This window comes from Dunckerocampus dactyliophorus, chromosome 1 (assembly GCF_027744805.1).
Source record: "Dunckerocampus dactyliophorus isolate RoL2022-P2 chromosome 1, RoL_Ddac_1.1, whole genome shotgun sequence".
Lineage (NCBI taxonomy): Eukaryota > Metazoa > Chordata > Actinopteri > Syngnathiformes > Syngnathidae > Dunckerocampus > Dunckerocampus dactyliophorus.
The window spans coordinates 12230582-12258574 of record NC_072819.1 but is presented as its reverse complement, the minus strand read 5'-3'; the positions used below and the strand labels follow the sequence as shown (position 1 = coordinate 12258574).

Below are 27993 nucleotides of genomic sequence, written 5' to 3'. Positions count from 1 at the left end.
TTGTATGAGCGATCAAATGATATTCATTGTACGGTAGGTTTCTGAATTACCACTTAGGACAGAATGCAGGAATATCAGTGTTAGCATCTGTGATCATTTTGCATTCAATTTCCAAAGGAATTGAAATTTCTTCTTATGTGATTCTCTGGTGTCTTTTATAGAGCTGCTGATCCAGTGTGTAAAGAATAACAATGTGAAGAAGGTGAATGGATGTTCCAAATTCCACCTCCGGTTAACTTGAATCTCTATTCATTCATACTTTTGTTATTCAACCATTTTTGCACAAATTGTTGCTTTCTATTTTAATGTTGAATTCAATGTTGTTTTGTGGGGAAAAGCTGCAGGAGCTGCATGAGAAGGGGTGTGACCTCACTTGTGTTGACCAATCTGGTTGTAGCCTGCTGCACCATGCCGTCAATGCGGGAAGCAAGGAGATGGTCCGCTTCATTCTTGACAATGGTATGTGTGGTGACACACCTCAGTCACATGTCAATATCATGTATTTGTATAGAATTTCTCATCATCTGTTTAATTTTCCAGCACCAAGTGACATAGTTGATGTGACAGAACACATACAGTGAGTCCATGTTTGCTTTTATTCTTATAAGAACTTGATGTACAGCGGAACCTCAGTTTTCATCATTTATCCATTCCAAAAGGTCAAACAAAAACTTAATACATTTTTCCCATAAGAAATAATGTAAACTCAATAATCCAGACAGCCAAAAATATTACAACAAAACACATTTTACAGACAATAATTATAGTTGTGGCCTAGTGGTTAGCATGTTGGCCACACAGTCGGAAGATCTGGGTTCAAACCCCTGTTGAACATACAGTAGACGCCCCTACAACGTAAATAATCCGTTCCGAGAACCTTTATGTTATAGAGTTTTTATGTTATACGAAGCATAAAATGCATGTAAATAGCCTAATCCGTTCCAAGATCTTCCCAAACTCACCCCTTTGGCCCTTCAAAATATTCAAAGTCCACCAAATATGGTGGGAAAATATAAGAAAACAGCATAAACATAGTAGAGTAACATTCCAATATAACATAAGGTAATAAATAAGATTACTGTAAATGAATAAAACTGAAAAACAAAAACAATCTTACCGTTAACGAGATGTCTTGATCAGGAGCACGCAAGTGGAGGCAGGTAGGAGGACGAGGAGGAGGAGGACTAATCTGAGTCGAAACACGACTCAGAATCTAAGAGTCAGCTGGTCTGACACACAAACGCACACGCACTACACGATAATGCTGTGTGCAAAATTTTAATTTATAACTTAACTTTTACTTTAATTGCTTACCTGAATGTTATTGTAAAGTTCAGCAGCAGGTACAATCATCATTACACTGGCCCGGGTCACTTTCTGTAATGTGTTTCCTTTAACCGTTCTCTTTGCAACCTGTCTCAAAGGTTCCTACTTTTACATTAAAATCGTATTGGAAAAGACGCTACCTTTGTACTTTGCTATGGTGTCTTCCTTGATTTCATTAGTGTTTCTCACTTTTTTATTTTTTTTTATCAAAGTCCTGGCACTCACAACTTTTTTTGCTGCCATACATAATTTTTTAAAAAGCATACATTCCTCTAACACTCAGAAATACGCAGTGCTCTTGAATGCCTCATTAGCCGACACCACACTGTGCTTATTAGAGAAAGGAGGGAGACGGAGTTGTTCATCATTCTGTGTGCGTTCTATGAACAAATAAACCACACACGTCCACACACATAATAAATATAATTAAAGGATTACCTGACCAGAATCTTGTCTATAATGTCCCAACTCTAAAAGAACCACTATCCATTCTTCTCTTTGCGAAAATCAAGACATATTTTTAGCAATAATTTTAATCGAAAGCAGAATCACATGAAAACCGGGGCATATGAAAACCATGGTTCCACTGTATAAATATATCAAATATATGTTCTGTCTGTAGAACCTCTCTGATGTGTTTCTAATTGGCCTGAAACTGTATTATAGCATGCTAAAAATGCATATAGACAAAACACGAAGATAATAGCAGTTGGGTTCTGTGGCTCTCATGCTACCTCTGTTCTGCTACAGCGGGGAAACGGTTCTCCATCAGGCTGCGTCATTGTGTCACAGGACCATCTGCCATTATCTGGTGGAAGCGGGAGCCTCGCTGATGAAAACTGATATGCAGGTTGGTTAAAAATGCAATACCATAATATCTTCTGAACCGATCTTTCACCCTGGCTGCCTGAGCCATCTCTGAAAGTTTGAAGAAGATTGTGATTGGGAGAGCAGTGATTTGGCACATACTCAGCTATGCTGCTCTTCCCACAAATGCATGATCCTGACAAATGGGGCATCATTTTAACAATTAAAATCAAACATATATGACATTTCTTGCATAGAAGAATTGTTACATTCATCCATCTATATTCTATACATTTGCTGTACATACATACTGTATCATTGTCTTTGGGCAAAAGGTGGGGTACACCCTGGACTGTTGGCTCGTCAACCATAGGCCACATGTTTGTTTATCTCTCGTTTATCGTGGTTAATTGCTTGATAAGTGATAAGTGAATTTCCGCAAAGTTGGATTCCTTATTTTTAAATCGGATATTTTTGTAGTTAGAGCAAAGAAAACCTGTTTACAACCTCCTAAATACGGTTTTCAACATGATCAGAATCATTATCTTTGTAGACCATTCACATTCACACCTACAGTTATCCTAACATGCATGTTTTGGGGGTGTGGGCGGAAGCTGGAGTACCTGGAGACAACAGTCAAATAATCTACCAAATAAAAATGACCAAACGTTCATGTTTATGCAAAGTGTTTTTGAGTAAGTAGATGGTGATTTAAGAAAGGAGAGATACGGTAGGGGACATAATTTCACTCAACAAAAATACAAACGCAACACTAATGGCCACGATAACGAGGAGTGGCTCAAGAAGAAACACGTTAAGATGCTGGAGTGGCCCAGCCAACCTCAGGACCTTAATCCCATAGATAATCTGTGGAGTGTGCTTTAGCTTGGCCACAATAAAAGGCCACTCCAAAATGTGCAGTTTAACTGCATTGGAGGTGGTCTCGGGGCTTTGCAAACCAGTCAGTGTCTGGGGTGACTACCAAATACTCGTATACGCCAGTCCAGAGCAGGCACAGGCACACCTGGGCAATCATCATGCTGTCTCATCAGCATCTCGATATGCCACACCTGTGAGGTGCATCGATTATGAATCATCAATGATGAATGCTCATTAGCACAGATTTACTGTAGAAAGATTTGTGAACAATATTTGAGAGAGATAGGCTTTTTGTGTGCATCCAAAAAGTTTTAGATCTTTTCAGTTCAGCTCATGAAAAAAGAGTAAAAAAAAGTATTGCGGTTTTATTTTTCATCTTCTTCCGCTTGTCTGAGGTCGGGTCGCGGGGGTGTAACGGATGCCAGCCTGTGAGGCTGTGCAAGTGTACGTTGGTAAACCTCACTCCCTCTGCCTTAAGAGCTGCGCTGAACACGCGGTCAACAGTCCGGGCTTTTAGCCGTGTGGTCAGCGCTCTCGCCTCCCATTACGAAGGTCCTGTGTCCAAGCCCCGGTGCGGGCAGTGCAAAACAGGGCGGGTTACAGGGGCAGTAGCCTAAGTAGCCCAGACTTCCCTCTCCCCGGATACTTCGTCCAGCGCCTCTCGGCGGATCCTACGGCGTTCCTAGCCTAGTTGAGGCATCCTGAGCAGATGCCTGACCTATGGAGAAAACTAATTTTGGCCGCTTATACCCGCTGTCCATGTTACCTCTTCGGGCTATGGGTGCAGTCCCGGCCATGAGACACTCGCCATCGTGCCCCACCTCCAAGCCTGGCTGCAGAGGGGGGCCCCGGTGATCCACGTCCAGGCGAGGGAAAGTTAGGTCCACTATATTTACTCTTCTACAACCTGTTTGTCATGGGTGACCCTACCAAGGGCATGAAAGCCCCTGACAATTTAGCTCCTAGGATCACTGGGACACACAAACTCCTCCACCACGATAACACACAGTCACATTCCAAAGTCATGAACAGTACAGATTTTTTTTGGTAAATTTATTTACCAATTATTTTGGTAAATTTTTTTAACAAAAAATCCAGGATTAAAAAAAAATCCAAATTGCAAATTAATTTGCATTTGATTGTATGAAATATTTGATCCTCAAGCAAAATGTGACTTCTTACTTACTTGGTGGAAAAGAACAGATGTCAAATATCTTGTTTGTTTCTTGTAGTCACCAGGGTTGCTAAGAAGGAATTATGGCCCACTCCTCTTTTACAGGATATCCTTCAAATCCTGAAGGTTTTGAGGTTATCGCTTGGCAACTCAATGTTTCAAAAAACCTGTTATGCTTTTTTTAAAATTGGACATGGCCTCGAAGCACTCATACGACATGTGTCATGGCCATGTCTCTAAGGGAAAGCCCAGCCACCATATGGAGAAAACTCATTTCCGGAGAGCGGTGCTTTGTTATTGTTCTTCTGTGCTCGTCACAGATTGTCAATAATGAACACAATTTTCAAGCATAAGGGTGTCCACATGTGTACTCGGCACCAGAACACTCTGGGCTGCAGTTCGATGATCAACTTTGTGGTCGTAACGTCAGACTTGTGGCCACAGGTTTTGGACGCTCGGTGGCGCTGTCAACTGATCTGACAGGCAGAACAAAAATTAGAGGTGGAAATAATTATTTCTTTACTGTATAAAAATAAATAAAAATGAAAACGTATGTCTCTCATCAGGGTGACACTCCAAGGAACCGGGCTGAAAAAGCTAAGGACGCTGAGCTGGCAGCCTATCTGGAGAACCGGCAACACTATCAGATGATTCAGAGGGAGGACCAAGAAACAGCTGTCTAAGCATCTTTAGAACCAAATTGCAAGAGGCTGCTAGTTGCGATTTAACCAAAAGTTATGAAGATGACGACTTTAAAATGTCAAGAAAGCAGCTCAGGACATTTTATTTGCTCCAGCCTCAGCAAATATTGCATTAATGTGTGCGTGTGTGTGTCTGCGTGTGTGTGTGAGCATGTGCGTGTACATGCAATCTACTGTATGTTCTCATGAGACGCTCTAGGTCAATAGATGGATTGTCTTAAAAACGCAATTTGTTGTCTCGGGACTGGGGAAAGTCTGAAAACAGATTTCTGATATTATCAACATTCTGTGTGGGGCATTATTTTGCTATGTAAGACATTCACATTCATATTTGATTACAATCTTTAAGCTTGGACCAAAAGTTTCCCCCCATGTGGCAAAGCAGACTTTGACAAACTTCAAACTGCCTTCAGCACGTGTTGCTATTGTAGTATACTGCATTGTATCAGTGCTGAGGGCTTTTGTTGCCTTTTTGACGAAAATGTATATCGCATATTAACGCCCTATCCACCTATGAACTAAGATATTTTCAATATATTCCAATGCGTGCTATAAGTCACACACACACACACACACACACACACACACACACACACACACACACACACACACACGTCTACCACTTCAAGAAATGAAATCAGCACCCGTCAATAACGTCATTACTCATGTTCGGTTGTTAACACATGAGGTAATGTTGCACATTTCTTATAACACAAGCCAAAAAGCTGTTTTACCTGTCCATACACAAACACTGAAACCAGAGTTTTTGAAAATCTTTTCTAAAAAGCTCAGTTTTAAGGACAAAAGCTACATTTGCATGTGGTCGAAAAGGCCATTTCTGAAAGTATGCCTTTTAAAAATATCCGTGTTCGTGTGGACATGGCCTAAGGTTAAGTTGCTTGCACAGCAGCTGGCCAAATATTCCCATAACAAAAGTAAAGCTGTTTTTGTTTTATTTGCAACTTGCATGTGCTTTCCAACAGAAACTGACCAGATACTTTTTTTTTTTTTTTATACCCATTGCCAATTATTCTTTCACTTACTGTAAGTAGATACACTGGTTGTGAAATAATTATTTACAGTAGATAAAATTACTTGTAAAAGCATTTCTTTAATAACATTGTTATTGTGATTAAAAAGCAATTCCTGTGGTTTTAGTTCCAGCTCACATACCTTTCAGAAAGTCCAACACATCACAATTCCCAATAGAACATTTTAACGGCCAGTGCTATATTGTTCTAAACCAAGTACTCACGTTCACGTTCATCTCAGCTTTGTTAAGATGGGCAGCAAGATAAAACGAAACATGAAGCCCACAATCATCAAAACAAAGCACTGATATTTTATTTACACTGAAGTATGCTTAATTTAGTCATCCGATTTTGACCTGCATGTAACAGACTCGGTTTATTAAAAAAAAAATGTCTGTCACTCATCTGTTGAAAACCTTACGATCATTACCCAAGATTGTTTTGATTATTAAGACAAATTGGCTTTTGTCTTCATGATGTTGAGAGAGTCTGGGCTTGTCTTCAAAACAACGTGAATGGCAGACATGCTGTCCTGTGTAGAACTTCGTGATTGACGGGCATTTTTGCCAGCCAATGGAGAAACTTGTTATACGATATGCTTTCATTTGTCAATAAGCTAAAGTCTTCATGGCTTTCGACTGCAAGTTGCTTTTATTTAGAATTACTCGAAAGGGTCGACTGTAATTCTTTTTCCAATTCACTCTCGTAGACTCATTATCAGAGGTGTAGTATTTTTTTTAAATAGTACCGTACAATATGGAGAAGGGGAAGTTGCTTGGCCTCACAAAGCTTCAGCTCCTCCTCTAACTTTGTTATATTATGTGCAATGGGGTTGGAGCATCTCCAACAAGGTCTCTTGCAAGTAGAAATAGTCAGTTAACAAAATGGGGGTCTTAACGATATGGGAATCAAGGCTCATGGTGACATGGCAAAGTCGTTTTTCAGAAATCAGAAGCAATGGAAGTGTAGTTATTATCATGTCTGTGCAGATTACTGTACACATATCACACTTGATAGGGACGTCTAACTGACTTAGTTGAGCTGATCATTTTAATCAGCGACCTACAACAGCTACGAGGATTAGCTTCACTGACAGAATGTCAGACTTCCCCATAGCAGCCTTTCTTGAGTGTCTGGACTTGCTTAACTACTCTGTCTCTGCTGTTTTTGTTAAGTCGCTCCTAATCCCTTTATTGAACTACTTGGTGCCTTGGCTGGGGCGCTATGTGGGGTGTAAGGACAAACGGCCTGGTTTTGCTTTATGGAATAGGGTGTGTCAAATATGACCTCACAGTCTTGTCCATCTAGCCTCTGTCCATTTCCGCTTGTGAACTTTTGCACTGACACCTGGCTGTACTTTCACTCCTGGATCATCAATTCATTTTGAGTGAACAGAGACTTCCACACTTCCATTAAGATCCGCACAGTCTTTCAGTTCAACAGTGACCTGGGTAAAACTGTCTTGGTGGGCCCGTCAGGTGCCTCCCTGTGAGTATTTCTATGCGTGTCGTTTTTCTGTTTCCGTATTCCAAAATAGCCTTTAGGGCTGTTGGGAGGACGCTGACCCAAGTAAGTTGTGTTGAGCGCATGATTTCAGCTATTTTACTTTTCAAAGTTTTGATTAGCTCTTTCCACAACGCCTTGGGATGCTGAATAGTACACGCCTTCATAACAGTGTCTATGCAGCCATTGTTGCCAACTCCTCGGTAAGAAAAGTAGCTATTGGCTGTCCTAGAAGTCGCTAGATGACGTCTTTGGTGAAGTTGCATATTATCTGCATAAGTTGTATGAGATGCTGTAGGAAAAAAGCATGACCTCGTAGGAGAGACAAAAAAGCTATTAAAACCACCTTAATTATGTTTAGAACTACAAATAAATTGATTGTTAGTTTGTTCATTTAAAATTTGTTCAAATAAAATAGTTTTAATATTTTATTTCAGCCAGCGGCTCTCAAAATCTAGATAGTGTAAGAATTATATCCAGACTCCACCTTTTATCTTGCAGTCAGGACTACCGTAAATTCCGGTGTATAATCCACACCCACTAAGAGGAAAAAAACAGATTTGTACTTCTATAAGCCGCACCGGTGAATAAGCCGTAGGTGTGCACATCATAAAAAAAAAAAAACACAGAACGACGTTATACAGAAAGACTTTTTAAAGTTTTAGTAAAATAAATGCTTTTTTCCCCAAACAGTGGTGCAACACTGCTAATTAACAGTGCAGAACAGTACACAGATAGTTAAAAACAACACGACAAAAAGTCGCAAAGTTGGCAACACTGTATATGGCAGAAGTCACATTAGCTGCCATTTCTAAAGGATGAGAAATCTCAAGATTGCTTGGTGTTGAAATCAGTCAAATTCCCAGATTAAACATTAAGTCCCAACCTGAGTGGTTGATCGGACAAGAAGAGACCACTAAAATTAGAATTTAAAGGGTCAACTTTGCTCAAATACTGTATAATGCACTCGTGCTCTTCCACTTGACGCTGCTCTTGCAGCATCAGAACCCGGAGTCTCTGCGGTGGACTGGGCGGCATCTAGAGGCAGCAACAGCAGGGACTTCTGGAGTCCTATACTGTATATACACCCCCAGCATCACATTTCTCCCTTAAAAATAAAGTTTCATTTAAAAAATGAATTTTGTGTTCAGTTGTGTTGTCATTGACATTGATTGTGATTGTCATTTAAATTTGTTTGATGATCCTAAACATTTAAGTATGACAAACATGCAGAAAACTTAAAAAAAATCAGGAAGGGGGCGAACACTTTTTCACACCACTGTATATCTCTCACTAATTGAGTTTGCCTTTCCTTTTTTCCCCATTTTCTTTCTTCCATTTTCTCTCGTGCACGGCACCCATCCCTGACAGGTGTACTTTTTCTACTTTGAATTTTTTTCTTTTTGTTTCATTTATAAACTTCATAAAAACTAATGAAGTTATAAGTTAATAATAATAACTAAGTTATTGTGTCTGAGAGATGCCAAGCCTCTGATCACCTCCTGCTGAGCTTGGATGTACTGTACAATCCTCGATCTTGGCAGTCAAATTCATTCACTCATGGAGTATGGCAGAAAAATATATTTAAAAAATATTTATCACAGTTAATTGGTTCCAAAACTAACCGCGATAAGTGAATTTCCGCAAAGTAGGATTCAATATGTAATATTTTTGTAGTTCGAGCATACAAAACCTGTTGAAATAACACCCCAGTAGTACTTTTACACCCCTGTTATTCTGTGTTTATATCACACTGCGCAGGCTACAGGATCACGACTGGATCACTCCAATTGACTTTTTCTAAACTTAGAAAGTGTTTCAAACGGGGTGGTGAAGAAGGACAAAGTAGCCAAAAACTTGCCACTTCCACACGGAATGAGAGGAGAATTTCTTTCACTCCAATGTAATGTAATCTAACGTCATGTCTCATAACATTACTGATGGCTAGTGACCAGAAGCAGACCATACAGTATAACTTCCATTCCATTCCATTGCATTTTCTCCCGCTTATTCAGGTCCGGGTCGCAAAGGCAGCAGTCTCAGTAGGGAAGCCCAGACTTGGTCCTCGGCCACCTCCTCCAGTGCCAACGGTGGAACACCAAAAGGCGTCCCCAGGCCAGCCGTGAGACATAATCCGTCCAACATGTAGGTCTGCCCCGGGGGCCTCCCAGCTGGGCATGCCCATAACACCTCAGCAGGAGTCCAGGAGGCAGCTGGACTAGATGCCCGAGCCACCTCAATTGGCTCCTCTCGATGTAAAGGAGCAGTGGCTCTACTCTGAGTCCCTCGCAGATAACAGATCTCCTCACCCTGTCTCTTAGGGGGAGTCCAGCCACCCTATGGAGGAAACTCATTTCGGCCGCTTGTTTTGTTCTTTCCATCATGATCATCGGTGAGGGTGGGAACATAGATTGACCTGTACATTGAGAGCTTTGCCTTCTGGCGCAGATCTCTCGTCACCATGATGGTCTGGTACAGTGACCTCAGTACTGGCCTCGGATTTGGAAACCATCCATGCTTGACGGCAGCCCTAACCTCCGATGTCCACCATCGGGTTCAGGGTTTGCCACCACGACTGGCACAGACTACCTTGCAGCCGCAGCTCCAACCAGCCTCAGCAATGGAGGCAAAGAATAAGGCCCATTTGGACTTGATATCCTCATGCTCCCCCAGGATGCAGGCGAAGCTCTGCGGAGGTTACAGTTGAAGACTCGACAAACAGCAGATTCTGCCAGACATTTCCAGCACACCCCCACTACATGTTTGGGTCCCCTAGGTCTGTCCGGCATCCTCCTCCGCCATCTAATCCAACACACCACCAGGCGGTGATCAGTTGAGAGCTCAGCCCCTCTCTTCACCCGGGTGTCCAGAACATGTGGGCCTACATAGAAGTTGTCTTTCAATATGTTCTTACTAATAGGCCGCAGTCAACCATTTATTTTTTGAAAAAAATTGTGAGGGAGCGATAGTCAAACAGCAATACAGTAATCCCTCGCCACTTCACGCTTCACGTTTTGCGGCTTCAGTCCTTCGCAGGTTTTTCCAAAATATTCATAAAAAAAAACAAAAAATAAAAATGAAAAAATACAGCCATATCGGCAGCCATATTGTGGAAAAAGGCGTTGTTTCATGTTGCTGTGTGAGAGAGAAGGTTTCCCTTCGTGCCAAACAAAGAGATGAGTTGACTCAGAGCCTTTGTACATTCCTGTACTGTACTGTACTGTACTGTACTGTACATTCCTGTACTGTACTGTACTGTACTGTACTGTACATGCCTGTACTGTACTGCACTGTACTGTACTATACATGCCTGTACTGTACTGTACTGTACTATACATGCCTGTACTGTACTGTACTGTACTGTACTATACATGCCTGTACTGTACTGTACTGTACTATACATGCCTGTACTGGACTGTACTGTACTGTACTATACATGCCTGTACTGTACTGTACTGTACTATACATGCCTGTACTGCACTGTACTGTACTGTACTATACATGCCTGTAGTGTACTGTACTGTACATGTCACAGGCACTCAGACAAGGTGCGTGATTGGTTTCCGGCGTGACATCGACCAATGAGAGCACAAGTGAGCTAATTGACTGCGTGCCATCACAGCATCACCTAGCATCTTCCCTTGTTGTGTCTCGCCAGTCTCATCCACGCTGTTGACTGTCTAGCATACTGTATCTTGGTGTTGTGTTCACAATAACTTTTTTTGTTTAAGCGATAACTTTTTTGGATTAGTTAGGCCCTTACAATGCCGCCTAAATGCTGTGCCCCTGCGAAAGCTTCCTCCGGGGAGCCCAAGAGGAAGAAGATGATGACCATCAGGGAAAGAGGAAGCAAACATCCGCAAAACTGCTTCAATAACCTTCAATACGGAAGCGAAACGTGTGGTAACTCCGCCTAATAAGAGAATTGTGAAAATGGAAGCTGCATTGGTATTGTGGATTGCTGATTGCAGGAAAAAGACAGGGAGTTTGGACACTACTATGATCAGGACAAAGGCGAAAGCTCTCTACGACCAAATCCTGCCCAATGACGACAATAAAGAGGCTGACAAACCTGGCGAACCTCAAGCCAGTATTAGCGCTGCCAGGAGTGATTCGCCTCCTCGAGTCTCCGAGCGAACCTAATGCCTCTACGAGTAAGGTGAGAGCTTCTCCTCTGCCACCAACACAAGCCTGTTCACCTCTCTCAGAAGGAAATGTTGATTCATGTTAATTACTGTATAAGGTTTTTAGTTAAATATTTAAGTAAATACGTGTATTGTTGTAATCTTTGTCTCAAATATGTAAAGTATAAATACTGTTTACATATTTGAAACATTCTGGTACCCATATACACATACATGAAAATTCCTGGGGGGGGAATCCTACTTCGCGGTTTTTAATCTTTTGCGGGAGGTTCTGGTCTCCATTAACCGCGAAAAACGAGGCATTACTGTATAGCGAAGGACGACTGTATTGCAGTACTCTGTATTACTCTCCAACTGTCCAAAAAAATGCTGCTTTTCATTTCTATAAAGACAGGCACCTTGCAGGTCACACATGCCCCCACTTCAGGATGACCCAAGTACTGCAAGTGCCTCCCATATTTAGTTGTTTATAGTCCAATTAGAAAGAACAAAGACACCCGCTTACATTAAAGACATTACACAAGCGTCACGTCTCATGACACCCCTACAAACTTACAAACTACTACCATTTTGGGGTTTTCTAGCGTCAACACAACGAGTAGACTGCAGACTGGTTCACCGACATTATAAACCATAAGTAATTGATCCATAGTTACCATGGTAACAACAGGGATGCTATTCTCATAAGGCAGTGTGGCATGCAAATTACTTCTAGTCTAAAATGATTCTATGCTGTCGTTTTCATCATGTCATCTTTATGCAGATGGAAATGAAACAATCTTGAACCAAATCAAACATTTGCTAATCACATAAGATGTTCAGAAATCAAATACATTTCCTCAGCCCTTTACATAAAGTCAGTTTAGCAAAAAAATTCTTCTCATTAAAGCCGTGGGACCGACACACACACACACACGCACACACACACCCCAAAAGTAAAGTTGCATTTTATGGCCTCTTGTTGCCTCTGTTGGTCTGTAGAGTAGCACAGGTCTTTGTGTGCTTGTGTGTGGAGTGGGGTGATGGGGATCTGAATTGAGCTAATGCAACCAGAATGAACTGGTTTTGTAGACAAAAGCAAATGGGGGTGCCTCAGGAGGGGGGGGGGGTTAGTGGCTGATGCTCACAGAGAGAAAGTACGCGGAGAGAAAGTTTACATCCTCGACTACCACTCAAGTCCAAACTGCTCCACAAGTAAGTGCTCTTTTAACTTCTATCAAGTTGTTTATTGCCTTTTAAAAGGGGATGTTGCATGAGTAGAAAATGAAAATTCATTTGCTTTAATGCGCTTGGTTTGCGAGGTTTGAGCAAATATTGCAAATAAGAGCCAATAGAGGTAAAGGGAGCTGAGTTGAGATGGATTGTGATTTCTTTGCTGCCATTCTGTGGTGCTAACATCATCAACACAATGGTGGGTATGTCAGGAATGGAGGGGTGTAAGTTAAAATTCAGCCTGTATAACTAAGATGTTATTGGCCCTTAAATTAGATATCTATGACACCAGCAATGCCAAAAAGAAAAAGCAGCTAATAGGTTTAGTTTTCAATAGATCACTTTGTGTTATTATTTTGAAAATGTCCAAACTTCCAATAGTAGCACAATTTTTTCAAGATCTTTTTCAAGTTGAGGCTAGTGGCCAACACCAAAGCAGACCCTGCTGGTTTTTGTAAGTGTATGACACATTATTGTTGACGTCAAAGGCCATGCCACTGCTATATATTCCGTCATCTTCAGACTGTCAGGGACTACAATGGAACCTCGGTTAGCGGTTATTTTGCAGCTGTGATCAATGAGAACAGCAGAGACTCGTAGTAACAAACATAAACCGTGTTAGTTAGCAAAGAACCACAGTCATCTGCTGATGATGTCATAGATGGGCGACGGGCTGGGACAATGACTTGTGCTTCCGGTTTCCATAGTAACGTGGTGCTAACAGGGTGCGTTTTGTGATTCAAATATGTTTCAAACGACTTTGAAACATATTCTAATGTCTCTTCACCAGCAGGATTTATTCTTCCTCTCAGAAAAATAACAACACTTCAGGTATCACGAAACTATGATACCTTCCTAACTTCAGCAATATCCATCCATTTTCTATGCCGGCGCACTTCAGCAACATGAGTTTAACATTCACCAGTCTTAATATCAGTTCACAACATTCATTTGAACCCTGTATTCATTAAACAGTATTACATATAATATCATTTATGATGTAAAGGCATTTTCTTCACGTCAATCTAGTGACAATTTCCACCAGAAAATGTATAATTTTACAACATATCTTTAACACAACAATATCACTAACACAGTTCATTCACCTATTTCAGTTAGCCTGCTTAGTGCTGTTCACCATACACCAAAGCCCGCTAGCATTTGCCACTTCACATGTGCTCAAATGCTCTACAATACATTTTGCAAGAGACCACTTTACATGCAGCTGTTTACTTTTGACTTTCTCCACTCTTTACAGCTGTTTGTGTAAGCTATTTCTACTTTATACTAACCTGTGGTATAGATTACGGAAGTGTTTGTCGCTTCACCAGCATGATTTATTCTTCCTCTGTCGTTATATCACCTACTCGAAACCACCATCGCTACCAGCACCCCCAGTGGACTTGCGGTATTACACACAAACACCAACAATAGAGAGTTGGATTGTTTTCAACACAAACATATTTTTTAAAAAGTGAGGTGTCTGTTTTTCTTAACTGAATTTTATATATCAAACATCTTTATGAATTATTACCACTTTTAACCACTTTAGGCATATTTATGCCTTTTAAACTGTTTTTAACCAAGCTAACTAATTGTATCCTTTTTTCTGAGCCTTACAGTTTCAGTGAATAAAATGGAGCAGTAAAATGGAGACGGAGTAATGAGGGAAAAGTGACTAAAGTAAAAAATAAATAAACTAGACTAAACTAAACAAAAAAAATTGTGTAAATGTAAGAACAATAATGTGCAGAAATAGATGATGTAGTGTTCGCAATATACACATACAGGGAATAAAAACCTGCATTTGAAAACCTGTAAAACAAAAATGTAAACAACACTATATACGTATATATATATATATATATATATATATATATATATATATATATACTGCTCAAAAAAATTAGAGGAACACGTCAAAAACACATCAGATTTAAACTGGGGGAAAAATGATCTTGAATATCTTTCCTGATAATAAGTGGGTGATGTATTAGTAACAAAATGATGATGTCACATAATTTGATAGAAATGAAAATGATCACCCTATAGAGGGGGGAAATCAAAGACACCCCAAAAATGAAAGTGAAAAAATGATGCAGCAGACTGGTTCATTTTGCCAAAATGTCATTGTAGCAACTCAAAATGATTCTCTCTAGTTTGTGTGGCCCCCACGTGCTTGTACGCATGCCTGACAACGTCGGGGCATGCTCCTGATGAGACTACGGATGGTGTCATGGGGGATCTCCTCCCAGATCTGGACCAGGGCATCCATGAGCTCCTGGACAGTCTGAGGAGCAACCTGGCGGCGCCGGATGGACCTAAACATAATGTCCCAGAGGTGTTCTATTGGGTTTAGGTCAGGTGAACGTGGGGGCCAGTCAATGGTATCAATTCCTTCATCCTCCAGGAACTACCTGCATACATTAGCCACATGAAGTTGGGCATTGTCATGGACCAGGAGGAACCCAGGTCCCACTGCACCAGCGTAGGTTCTGACAATGGGTTCAAGGATTTCATCCCGGTACCTAATAGCAGTCAGGGTGCCGTTATCTAACCTGTAGAGGTCTGTGAGTCCTTCCAGGGATATGCCTCCCCAGACCATCACTGACCCACCACCAAACCGGTCATGCTGAATGATGTTGCAGGCAGCATAACGTTCTCCACGGCATCTCCAGACCCTTTCACGTCTGTCGCATGTGCTCAGGTTGAACTTGCTCTCATCAGGGAAGAGCACAGGGCACCAGTGGTGTAGTTGCCAATTCTGGTGGTCTATGGCAAATGCCAATTGAGCTCTACGGTGCTGGGCAGTGAGCACAGGGCCCACTGCAGGACGTCGGGCCCTCAGGCCACCCTCATGGAGCCTGTTTCTGATTGTTTGGTCAGAAACATTCACACCAGTGGCCTGCTGGAGGTCATTTTGTAGGGCTCTGGCAGTGCTCATCCTGTTCCTCCTTGCACAAAGGAGCAGATATCAATCTTGCTAAGGATTGAAGGACCTTCTACAGCCCTGTCCAGCTCTCCTGGAGTAACTACCTGTCTCCTGGAATCTCCTCCATGCGTCCAGGTACCGCAGTGATGCCCTGGTCCAGATCTGGGAGGAGATCCCCCAGGACACCATCCGTAGTCTCATCAGGAGCATGCCCTGACATTGTCAGGCATGCGTACAAGCACGTGGGGGCCACACAAACTACTGAGAATCATTTTGAGTTGCTACAATGACATTTTGGCAAAATGGACCAGTGTGCTGCATCATTTTTTCACTTTCATTTTTGGGGTGTCTTTGATTTCCCCCCTCTATAGGGTGATCATTTTCATTTCTATCAAATTATGTGGCATCATTTGTTACTAATACATCACCCACTTATTATCAGGAAAGATATTCAAGATCATTTTTCCCCCAGTTTAGATCTGATGTGTTTTCGAAGTGTTCCTCTAATTTTTTTGAGCAGTGTATATATACAGTATGATGTAAACACCACTATATACAGTATATATATATATATGCATGTTTGTCAGACTTAAATGTTTCAGATCATCAAACAAAATTAAATATTAGTCAATGACAACATAAAATGCAGTTTTTAAACTTTTTATTACTAAGGGAGAAAAAAAATCCAAACCTACATGGCCCTGTGTGATAAAGTGATTGCCCCCTAAACCTAATAAGTGGTTGGGCCACCCTTAGCAGCAACAACTGCAATCAAGCGTTTGTGATAACTTGCAATGAGTCTCTTACAGCGCTGTGGAGGAATTTTGATCCACTAATCTTAGCAGAATTGTTGTAATTCAGCCACACTGGAGTGTTTTCGAGCACAAACCACCTTTTCAAGGTCATGCCACAGCATCTCAATAGGATTGGACTTGCTGGTGTGTTTTGGACCAAAGTCCTGCTACAGAACCCATGTTCGTTTCAGCTTGAGGTCACGAACAGATGGCCAGACATTCTCCTTCAGGATTTTTTGATATACAGCAGAATTCATGTTTCCATTTGTCACAGCAAGTCTGTGACAAATGTAATGTTTTTTTTTCTGAAATGCGGTGTGACTTTTTATGCCAAATGTAATGGGACACACACCTTCCAAAAACTTTTGTCTCGTCAAACCACTTTGTATTTTCCCAAAGCTCTTAGGGATTATCCAAATGTTTTCTGGCAAAATTGAGATGAGCCTAAATGTTCTTTTTGTTCAACAGTGGTTTTCATCTTGGAACTCTGCCATGCAAGCCGTTTTTGCCCAGTGTCTTTCTTATGGTGGAGTCATGAACACTGACCTTAACTGAGGCAAGCGAGGCCTGTAGTTCTTTGGAAGGTTCATCACTGTTTTCGCCATTTGTGGATAATGGCTCTCACTGTGATTTGCTGGAGTCCCAAAGCTTTAGAAATGGTTTTATAACCTTTTCCAGACTAATAGATCAGACAAGCCCATGTAGGTTTGGATTTTTTCTCCCTTAATAATAAAAAAGTTTCATTTAAAAACTCCATTTTGTGTTCAGTTGTGTTGTCATTGACTAATATTTACATTTGTGATCTGAAACATGTGTGACAAACATGTAAATAAATAAACTAGGAAGAAACTTTCACACCACTGTATGTATGAATGTGGGGACACATGCAGACGTGCGGTCAGGGGAGCAGGTGACACAGAGCTTTTCATAATGAAAAATTTATAAATATTAATATTTGTTAATTGAACTGTGCTATAACTGTATGAATTAAATAATTTAGCATTTTAAGTAAAAATCACTGAATTTGTACATTTTCACAGAAAATATTGAATTAGGGAAAATGTGAGAATTTTTAGAGAAGTCCTAATGCTTCCACGTCCTGAGAGCTGAACATTTTGATGTTGGAATGATTTGAAGCAGTTGAGAAATGTGGGCGTACTGAGCGGACAAAAAAACCCAGCGGAATTTCAAATTTTGGAATGTAAACATGGAGAATGATTGTTGAAATGTATAAACATATTGTACGATTACACAAGGATCGAATCAGCAATGGTGCAAAAGCATGTTTGGAAAAAAAGATTAAATTAAATTAAATTAAATTAAATTAAATTAAATTAAATTAAATTAAATTAAATTAAATTAAATTAAAAAATACACAATGGTCGACTGCCCAATACCCGGAAGCCTCGCTGACAGACGTCCCCCGCTGGGGTCCCAGGGCGCAGCGGAGTAGGGGACACCGGGGTCCCAGACACACAACCCAGAACCCGAGGCACGGAGAATGTGGACCACCAGGGAGCAGGAAGACCCCAGGCCACCCCACCGCAAAGGCATGACGCTACCAGCAATGCAGACAGAGGAGCTGGCGAGGAGAAAAGCCAGGAAATGAGCAAGCGGGCAGGCAAACAGCCGAGCAGCTGGCGAACCACCACACAACGTCAAACGACACCCGCGGGGCAGCAAATCCAGGAGAGTGTGTGGGAGTGCTGCACCCCCAAGCCCCAGGGCACAGGGCAGGGCGATCCGTAGTACCAGCACCGCCCCCAGACTGCTGAATCTGCCCCAAGAGAGCAGAGGTGCCCACGGCCCAGGTCAGTCCAAGGGAAGCACCGCAAGCTGCCCCCCCGGCGCAAGCCCTGGCATCAACAGGCCCCAACGGGCCACCCCAGGGAAGGGCAGGCGAACCAGACAAAAGCATCCCACAAGCCAGGCGAGCCACCGCGCCGCAACGGCCAGTGGACAGGTCCACGGCCACACCCCTGGCCCTGGCAGACAGGCGCCGCGTGATAGGCAGGAGGTACCCCAATCCAGCCTGCTCCTCCCGTGTATGTGATAATGTCTGATTGTGTCTATTATGCAATTAAAAATAGAAATAAATAATAAAAGAGGACAGCTCTGAAGAGCTGGTCTCTGTGTCCCTGAGGGGTGTATCTGTGTGCATGATAGGGGTGTATGTGGACGATAGCTAACGATGCAATTAAAATTGGGGGACTGCCGCACGGTGAGCCCCTTGCCCAGACCCCCAAAACCCTAAGTGTCTACTATTAAAATTGAGGGGCGCACTGACCTGTCGCCGAGGCATGGCAGGGGCAAAGGAGCCTCCGCAAGGCAACTTCAGTCCCCCACCACACCCGACTGTAGTCCACCCCCCAAAGTCCTGTATGTATGTGAGGTGGTGCAGTGGAACAGGAAGGACGAGGGCACCACAAGCCCACACCCCAACACCGCCCAAACCGAGGGGGGGACCAAGGACACATGACCGACAGACCACCCACCACAGCATAGGCTCGGGCAAGCGCCACCCCCAAACCGCCAAACACCACGGACCAGCCACACACCCCAAGGCAGACCCGACCGCCACCAGAGCAGTAGGAACCGCGCCCACGCAGCACACACACACACACACACACACACACACACACAACCATGGCTAGCAAGGGAGCCACACCACAACGACTACAAGAGAAACGGGCCCCACACAGAGCGGAGCACAGCCACACCCATGAAGTACGCAAACCAGAAGCGCCAAGGAGGGACAGAGAAGCAAGCACTGCACAACAGGACCCACAAGAGGAGCGACCCCCCGCCGGGCGCCGAAACACATCGTTAGTCAAACTTCAGCTACAGGAGGTGGCTTTCATCCTGGTCTCCAAAACCTCAGCTACAGGTGGTGGCTTTCATCCTGGTCTCCAACACCGGATCAGCTGTATACTGATCCATACGTACTGTATGTTCCGGAGGGTACATGGGAGCTTGCCCAGTTGGTCTATGTGCTTTCTTGACTTGGAAAAGGCATTCGACCATGTCCCCCGTGGTCTCCAGCGGATGGTGCTTCAGGAGTACGGGGTTGGTGGCACGGTACTACATGCCATTCAGTCCTTGTACAACCGAAGCAGGAGCCTGGTTCGCATTGCCAGAAGTAAGTCGAGCCTAGCAGGGCTGCCTTTTGCCACCGATATTGTTCATAATTTTTTGGACAGAATTTCTTGGCGCATTAAGGGGGTCCAGTTTGCGGGCTTTAGGATCTTGTCTCTGCTATGCAGATGATGTGGTCCTGATGGCCTCGTCAGGCTGTGACCTTCAGCATTTACTGGGGAGTTTTGCAGCTGAGTGTGAAGCTTCTGGATGAGACTCAGTACCTCCAAATATGAGGCCATGCTCGTCAGTCGAAAAAGGGTGTATTGCACCCTTCGGGTTGGGAGTGAGGTCTTGCACCAGGTGGAGGAGTTCAAGTATCTCCGGGTCTTCTTCACAAGTGAGAGAAAGTTGGAGTGTGAGATCAACAGGCGGCTCAGAGCAGCATCTGCAGTAATGCGGTCATTGCACCAGATTGTCATGTTGAATAGAGAGCTGAGCCAGAAAGCAAAGCACAAACATTTACCAGTTCATCTATGTTCCCACCGTCACCAATGGTCATGATCTTTAGATTGTGACCGAAGGAACGAGATTGCAGATTCAAGCGGCCAAAATGAGTTTCCTCCGTAGCGTGACTGGACTCATTCTAAGAGATATGGTAAGGAGCTTGATCATCCAGGAGGAGCTCGAAGTAGAGCCCCTGTGCCTTCAAATCGAGAGGAGCCAGTTGAGGTGGCTCGGGCATCTAGTCCAGCTGCTTCCTGGACGTCTCCCTGGTGCGGTGTTCCGAGCATGCCCAGCCCCACACAGCTGGCCTGGGAACGCTTTAGTGTCCTCTTGGTGGAACTAAAAGAGGTGGCCGGAGACCGGAAAGTATGCACTTCCCCATTGAGACTCCTACGACCCGGCTCCATATAAGTGGAGGAAAATGCATGGATGGGATGACACAGACCTTGTTGAACCTGGCGATGTTATTTATTGGATTATTCATCTCAGGTATTGGCGTGTTGCTTAAAGGGCATGCCTAAGAGGAGCCACCTGGGTATTACCATTGTATGGTAAAAATCATGTATCATTCAGTCTGCCCTGCATGGGACAATCTGCCCTTATGGATTATTTTGTACTATGTGTGTGCACGTGTGCTGGTGAAAAGCCCTCCGACGATGTAATGTCTTGTACGTATTCCAAGTGAAGGACAGTCTGCCTACAAGCGACGAAATGGCAAGGCATTCGGTGACAGAATATAGGACAGAGTATATATTGGATAACATAGGCGACAATAGCTGCTCGGCTATTGTTGGTAATGCGCTGAGTCCTCGTGGCCCCCGACATTGGGGTATGGTTCCCCTGTTTTTGAACATTTCACCTGTGTAACCAGACAAAGATGAGTACAGAAGATGAAAGTAGCGTGCTGCCAATTTTCAGTATGAGAACGGTGCTGCATGCTGCAACTATTAACAGTGCACTTCAGGTAAGAAACTTTACTAAAAAATAAAATAATCATCACATTGTTCAAACTCTTACTTGCACTTACACCTTCCTAAAAAAACACCAGGGGTGTCCAAAGTGCGGCCCTCAGCTTGTTCTTTGCTCTTTCTAATGAGACATACGTATATCACATATATATTAGATCTATTATTATGTAGATATTACATTAATTTACTTTGTCACCTACTGTATAACACAAAGCTTATATACAGTAGTTCATAGTACTGGCTGTACTGTTTTTTAGCATCTTTAATGTACACATCAAAGTTGAATTTTCCTGTATGATATATTAAAATTTAATATTTTTATTTTCAAATTGTATTAGCTAGAGAATTACCTGACAGTAGATTGCAATTTAATGTTCATGCTTCATTTTAAAAACTATTGAATAATAATAATAATAATAATAATAATAATAATCAAAAACAATAAAGAGCCAATTTGGGGATTTAAAATTTGTTCTCTTTAAGCACAAAAACATACCAAAACCGTCCTGAAATCGTAGCCCAAATACCATGAGTTACCCATACCGTTGCACCCCTGATATATACCATACAGTACCATATTTATACCAAGGTTTGGGCTCTGGCTGAGCCATTGCAAAATGTTACTCTTCTTCTGTTGTTGGTTTGGATGCCTGCTTTAGGTTGTTGGTCATGCTGGTGAAATTTCTTTCCTTTCGGGTAGAAGACTGAAGGTTTTGAGCCAAAATTGTTCATAACTCCCCTCTGACTAAGAGCTGAAGAAAAACACCCCCAAAGCATGAGCCTACCAGCACTATGTTTCACTGTGGTGATGTTTCGCGCAGGGTTGATTTTGTGCCAAACATACTTTGGCCAAATAGTTCAACCTTGGTTTCATCAGACCATAAAACAGATTTTTGGTTGAAATGTTTCCTGCAAAAATAGGTAGTTTTTTCCGCTGAAAACACATCTCATTCACCACACGTCTGTAATAATTTATAAATACGTGATAATAAAGGTAAAATCTACAGAATACATGTACCACTTTTAGAGAGCCCACAGTTTTGGTTATTATGCTTTAATAATGTTTTTTTCATCAAGTACTGAGATGTCGCATTATGTTTGGAGGTCCTTGAATGCATTGAACGGATGGTCAGGCTATGACTCCTCCAGTTCCAAACCTTCAGCTGGCGGTGTAAAAGGGGATCCTCGTGATGTGCAACAGCAAACATCCAATCCAGATGTTCACATGCACCCTGGATGGTCGGGCTATGACTCCAGTTCCAAACCTTCAAATGGTTCAAAAGGGGATCCTTGTGATGTGCAACAGCAAACTTCCATTCCAGATATCCACTTGTGTATAGTATAAATAGTTTTGTGCTGTGAAACTCAAAAGTTTGTTTGGCTATGCACTTGCTTTGACAGTCAATCCAGCCTTAAAAAAACTTACGTAAAGACAGTAAAGTGAACACGAGTAATATATGATGGTTAATTGTTACTGGAATTACAACAGGCAAGCAGTGTGGATTATTTAGACGTGGCTTCTGTTCAAAATAAAACTTTGGAGGTAAAACAATTAGCATCACATACAGTATATACTGTATAGTATATAGTGTATACAGTATACCAAACCAAACCATTATATTCAAGTAAATTATATTATTATATATTAAACTGAGTTCTGGTCTGGTCTTCAGCTTGTGACCATGTGCCCACATTGGCCTTTAACCTTGAAGGATCGCTCCCATTCATTTGTCAGTGCTGACTGAACCCAAAGCAATTGACCTCTGACTTCCACCAGCAACTTAATGAGACTCACATGTTTCTGTCTGTGAGGGAGCGAGAAAATGTTCCGTGTTTAATCACAGTGTTGCACTGCAAGAGCTGCAAATGACCAACCGATTCGTGGCAATTGCAGCAATCCTTAATTTTTTTTTTTTCGTCTGTTTCCTGCTCTTGGAATAGACAGCTCTTTTCCTCATGGGAGGCTCCATAGATGCCTTCACCTCCTTCCCTGGACAGCCTATTAGAGCAGCAGAGTTCTAATTGCTGTCCTCCATTCTCCAACTGCTTTGTTTATACCGGAATGGACACAGCTCAGCAAAATATTCACAAGTAAACGACCATATTTTATTGAGAAGCAAGTGCTGAATTATACAGCTTGCAATCAGTAAACAATATCTGCAGGACAAAATAATGTTTTCTTAATTAAGCATATTAAGTGTCAGGGGTCATTTTCGGCTTGCAGCTTGTTTTTTGATTGGCCCTCTGCATATTCTAAAAATATATATATTGTAAATGTTAGTCCTTATCAGACATTTATCAAACTGAATAATATTATTTTATATATTTTCATATTCTATCAGCTTTAAAATGCCATTAATTTAAAGTTCGACCTCTTCTGATTTTGAATATCATATCCAAATTGCTGGTTACAAAAACTATTTATGAGCATCCGCTGAGCTTCCAAAAGTTTCAGTTTTTTTTGCAAGCGGATCAAATGGAAGATCATAGGTTGATGGAAGGTTGGAAGGATGATTTTTATATTATTTACTATTTATTTATTATATTCAGCCACCTCAGTTGGCCGATTCTGGTGGGTTGCACTGAGTGAGCAGAAAAGATAATGTTCTTGAACACATAACACATGCTAGTGTTTTTGTAATGTGGATTTTCTTTACTCTTGTGCACTTCAACAGGATGAAGGCTACGCTGCTGCTGCTCCTAGTCACTCTCATCACAATAAAAATGGTAGCTGGAGGGAAAAACAACAAAGGTGGGAGATGTCCTTCCCACACTTACTGCTCATATACTGTAAATACTCTCTCTGTATTTGCTTAAGAAATTCTCTACTTATGCACAAATACAAATTTAAGTTACGCTTAGGATATTTTGTTGTGTGTTTTTAATTACCACCACATACTGTAGAAGCATGTCTCTAAACCTTTACTAAATCCACAGAGAAAATCAAACCTTCCCATTCCGGGTCAGACTGCACTGACTGGCGCTATGGAAACTGTGTCCCTAGCAACGGCGACTGCGGCACCGGATTTAGGGAGGGGTCATGTGACCAGCAGACAAAGAGAATGAAATGCAAAGTACCCTGCAACTGGAAAAAAAACTTTGGAGGTAACACCCTTCACTAGGACAAACTAGAGATTTGTTTTCCAATTAAAACAAATCCATGTGTTTTTCATGTCTAGCTGACTGTAAGTATCGGTTCGGAAGTTGGAGCGAGTGTGACCCAAGCGCTGGTATCCAGACCAGAAACGGGACACTGAAGAAGGCGCTGTACAATGCTGAATGCCAACAGACTATTTCTGTCTCCAAACCCTGCCTTGGCAAAACAAAGACAAAAAGCAAAGGTTAGACTGACTGCTGTGTAAAACAGCATACATGTTTATTTTATTGTGTTGCCTGCAATAAACAGGCAAAATGTTTTAAAACACAAGCATACCAATCTCATCACACTACACTACTTTTTCCAAACAATTTGTGTATTTCATGTCCAAGCAGTAATTCTAAAAAATAAAAGTCAAATTTTGCCAATCATATCCCAAAGGATTCACATTAGCAGCTGAATCAGCATCTTTAGAAGGATAGGACTGTATGTACACTGCTCAATATTAATAAATAAAGGGAACACATTGAAGGGTACCTAAAAGCCAGGTATACTAACCAGGATATCAAGCTGTCCAGTGTTGAAAGCAATAAAAATCGGGGTGCATTCAAAACTTTAACAAGTTAACATGGACTAGAGTTTGCTTGCTTTGCTAGTACAGTGTGAACATAGTCCAGGACCAAAAGGACCAGACAAAATGGGGACATGTGTTGGTCCGCCTGCCATGGGATTCTAGGCCGAAGTGGGCAAGTGTGAATGAAGACGACACCATGGTGGCACTGTAAACAGGCGATTACAAAGCAACACTCAACAGAAAGCTGAATGAAAACCATCAAAAAATATGAGTTCAACATACTTGGCTCTTTTTAAGAAAATCTGCCATAGAAATTGTTTCGTGTGCATGATGTCATCGATCAATGTGTATGTCACATACGCTGTCCAATTGACGTGCGACTTTATCGTATGCTTTACTGAGGTTCATTCCAGAAGGTCTGACTCTAACCGAAACGGACAGTATTTTTTCCCATTAGAAATAATGTAAATCCAAGTAATCCATTGCAGAAAGTCAAAAATGTTAACACAAAACACATTTTTATAGTCTTACATGCAGAAAACAATTCGAAATGCATGTAAATGCATACAAATGATGACTGAAAGAGATAAATGAAATGAACCGTTTACTTTTACCTTCATTGAAGATGTGATTCTTGATGACTGTTCCCAAAGACACCATGTGGCAGCGAGATCAACCACCACCATATTTCTGTTTTGTTATTTCTTGAATGCAATAGTGTTTGTCACCTAAATAACCCAAAATAGCACCAAAGAAAGTTGCAAGTGCCTGCAACTACTGAATTTAAAAAATAACTTATGGGAAAACATGAAGGTGGTGGTGGTGCTGATCTCGCTGCCACAATGTGTCTTTGGGAACAGCCACGTCTGAGACCTGGCACTGAACCAAGTATCAGTTTGGGGTGGCTGTCTGCCTCAACTGGTCGGGTTGGAACTGAGACAGAAGTGGGAAACAGCATATAGAAAGAGCTAGGAATCAAATGATGGACTATGACTCACTCACTTTTGGGAAAAAAATATCTGGTTAGAGTGGAAACCTCTGGAACAAATTAATGACGCTAACTAAAATCCCACTGTATAAGATATGATAACAGGACTGCTTCAAATTTGATACTTTTTAGCTTTTGACAGACATTACACACACAATAGGCAGAAATGTCATGCATTTTGAACATCTGACAGACCACCCACTAACATTTTGGTCCAGTCTTGTCTCACATGTCTTGTCACGTTTTAGTCATCGAAGAGCCATGTTTAGCTCATCACCGTCACCGTCACCGTCACAAAAAAGAGGCGTCAACGAAATCAATTTACCATCGTCAATCTATCCCACAATTCCTCACTCTGTTGACTTCGGTTTAGCGAAAAAACTGATCACGAAACTATTTAACAAATTAAAAAAAATAAATTAAACAAAAATATTTTAGTTAAATTATTAATTAAAGTAAGCAATATTAAACATAGTTTCCAGTTTTACAGCAAAATTAACCTCAGGCCCTACGCCGGATACCGGAACTACTTAACCAGCCTTCAAAGTAAGAGCCCAGACACGCTTAACTTAAAATTGATGAAATTGTATTCTGCAACAAATGAAGCTAAACGTTTTACAAATTAAAACAAGCGAGCAATTTATGAACAACACAATTAAATCAAAATGTTGGTTAAAAGTATTTTGCTCCGCACAAACTGTTATAGTTTGGAAAAATACTGAAATTCGGCTCACCTTCAAAGTAAGACTCTTCGGGTTCAAAGTTCAAGCGAGCACAAACTGGGGTAATGTTTACTTCAGTAAACACATGGCAATGTGCGTGACGTCATGTTTTGTGCATGCCAGTCGCTTCCTGGACACATTGCGTTCCCATTTACAAGTTTCCTTTTTTTGTGAACGATCACATCAAACAAAAAATCTGAATCGGGCATCGTACCCTGCAGTGTGAACATAGCCAATGTAAAGATAAATGAACTGCATTGAGATGTGTTCCCTTTTGTTTTTGAGCAGTTGCATATTAAATGACACTCGAACATGGGTGTCAGTCAGTCAGTCACCAATCATAATATGTTCTTGAAGCATCATGCTCGCATAAATATTGTAATTTGTATTCTTAACTGTTATTGTGTTGTTGGACACCGTTAACTGTGGTTTTGTTGGTATTCAGCGAAATTACATTCTTCGTATATCATTTTTGGTTTTCAGGAAAGAAGAAAAAAGGCAACAGACAGTAGATACAAGAGAAGACATGGAACAGGGGATCTTTTGAAATGAAATGACCAATTCATCTCTGACATTTGGACAGTAGGGCTGACATTGATAGAATTAAACTAGATGTGATTTCAGAATTCCTCAGACGATGACTTGTAGCAAAATACCCACTGTAAATCTCTCAGAGACAATCTGATGTTGTCAATTTGATGATCTTCAAGAAGTGTTTTGGATCAACCTGCTCTTTACTCATGCATAGAGGTTAGTAATTAGCATTATTATGTCAACTGTCATCAGGTATTATGTGATAACAGCAATTAGCAATAGCCGATGAGAAGTACAAGATGTATAATACTCCTAATAAAATGATGCTGGGGATTTTTAAAACAACTGATACTACTAAAAGACATCTAATAAATAAGATCATGTCCCAACAAACAGGGTTTTATTTTAATCTCATCTACACACAATTATTATTCAGAGTGTCTGCAGGTTTCAACAGATCAAATTTAGCACTTAAAAAAAAAATTTAAAGACCATAATGAATACAATTTAAGACCCATTTCACATCCATACCGGCAAAAAAGGACAAAAGACATGAAGGAAAATTGGAGGCCCATGCACAAACACAGCACACTAGCTGGTTGTGTTGGGTAATTTCTGACTGGACTGCACAGATACTTTCATTCTGTTTTGTAGTTATGTTACAGCATCCTCAAAAATCAAAAGAGTTAAAAGTGTGACTGAAGTTTATGCACTTGTTTAAAATAAAAGCAATGTTAATTCGTTTTTAAGACCTTTCAAAACTGTATTTAGGACATTTTATGAACTTTTAAGACAATTTTAGACATTTTAAGGCCTTAAATTCATTTTATTATTGCATTTTTGGCTTATTAAGACCTTCTAAGACCCCGTGGACACCCTGTTATTATTATCATAACCTGTTTGACTGTGACTGTAAAACAGTATAATCCATTCATCCATTTTCTATGCCGCTTATCCTAATTAGTGTCACGGTGGTATGCTGGAGCCTATCCCAGCTGACTTCGGGCGAGAGGCGGGGTACACC

The 27993-nt window shown here is 41.5% G+C and overlaps 2 protein-coding genes across 7 annotated transcripts in view; both read left to right on the top strand.

The window, feature by feature from the left end:
- LOC129177557 (diacylglycerol kinase zeta-like) overlaps positions 1-8585 on the top strand; it is a 174013-nt gene extending 165428 nt beyond the window's left edge. For 3 of the 6 annotated variants that reach the window (XM_054768830.1, XM_054768848.1, XM_054768858.1), the window contains 5 exons: positions 162-202; positions 339-459; positions 541-577; positions 2077-2176; positions 4753-8576. In XM_054768830.1, coding sequence (XP_054624805.1) covers positions 162-202; positions 339-459; positions 541-577; positions 2077-2176; positions 4753-4869 — 416 coding nt within the window. In that variant the 3' untranslated portion in view covers positions 4870-8576. Of the gene's footprint in view, positions 1-161; positions 203-338; positions 460-540; positions 578-2076; positions 2177-4752 lie in introns of all 6 variants that reach the window. The other 3 variants (XM_054768814.1, XM_054768805.1, XM_054768838.1) reach the window with 3 other exon arrangements.
- Positions 8586-12669: 4084 nt separating this feature from the next.
- Positions 12670-27362, top strand: LOC129177642 (midkine-B-like). The gene is made up of 5 exons (XM_054768994.1): positions 12670-12760; positions 23730-23806; positions 23992-24159; positions 24234-24395; positions 26919-27362. Exons 2-5 carry the CDS (start codon positions 23731-23733, stop codon positions 26945-26947), a joined length of 435 nt encoding a protein of 144 aa, XP_054624969.1. The 5' UTR covers positions 12670-12760; position 23730; the 3' UTR covers positions 26948-27362.
- Positions 27363-27993: the final 631 nt, after the last annotated feature.

Coding starts and splice junctions, on each gene's coding strand:
- LOC129177642 (XM_054768994.1), top strand. CDS start 23,731: ATGAAGGCTACGCTGCTGCTGCTCCTAGTCACTCTCATCACAATAAAA. Junction 23,807..23,991: donor TGGAGGGAAAAACAACAAAG/GTGGGAGATGTC, acceptor CTAAATCCACAG/AGAAAATCAAACCTTCCCAT. Junction 24,396..26,918: donor AACAAAGACAAAAAGCAAAG/GTTAGACTGACT, acceptor TTTGGTTTTCAG/GAAAGAAGAAAAAAGGCAAC.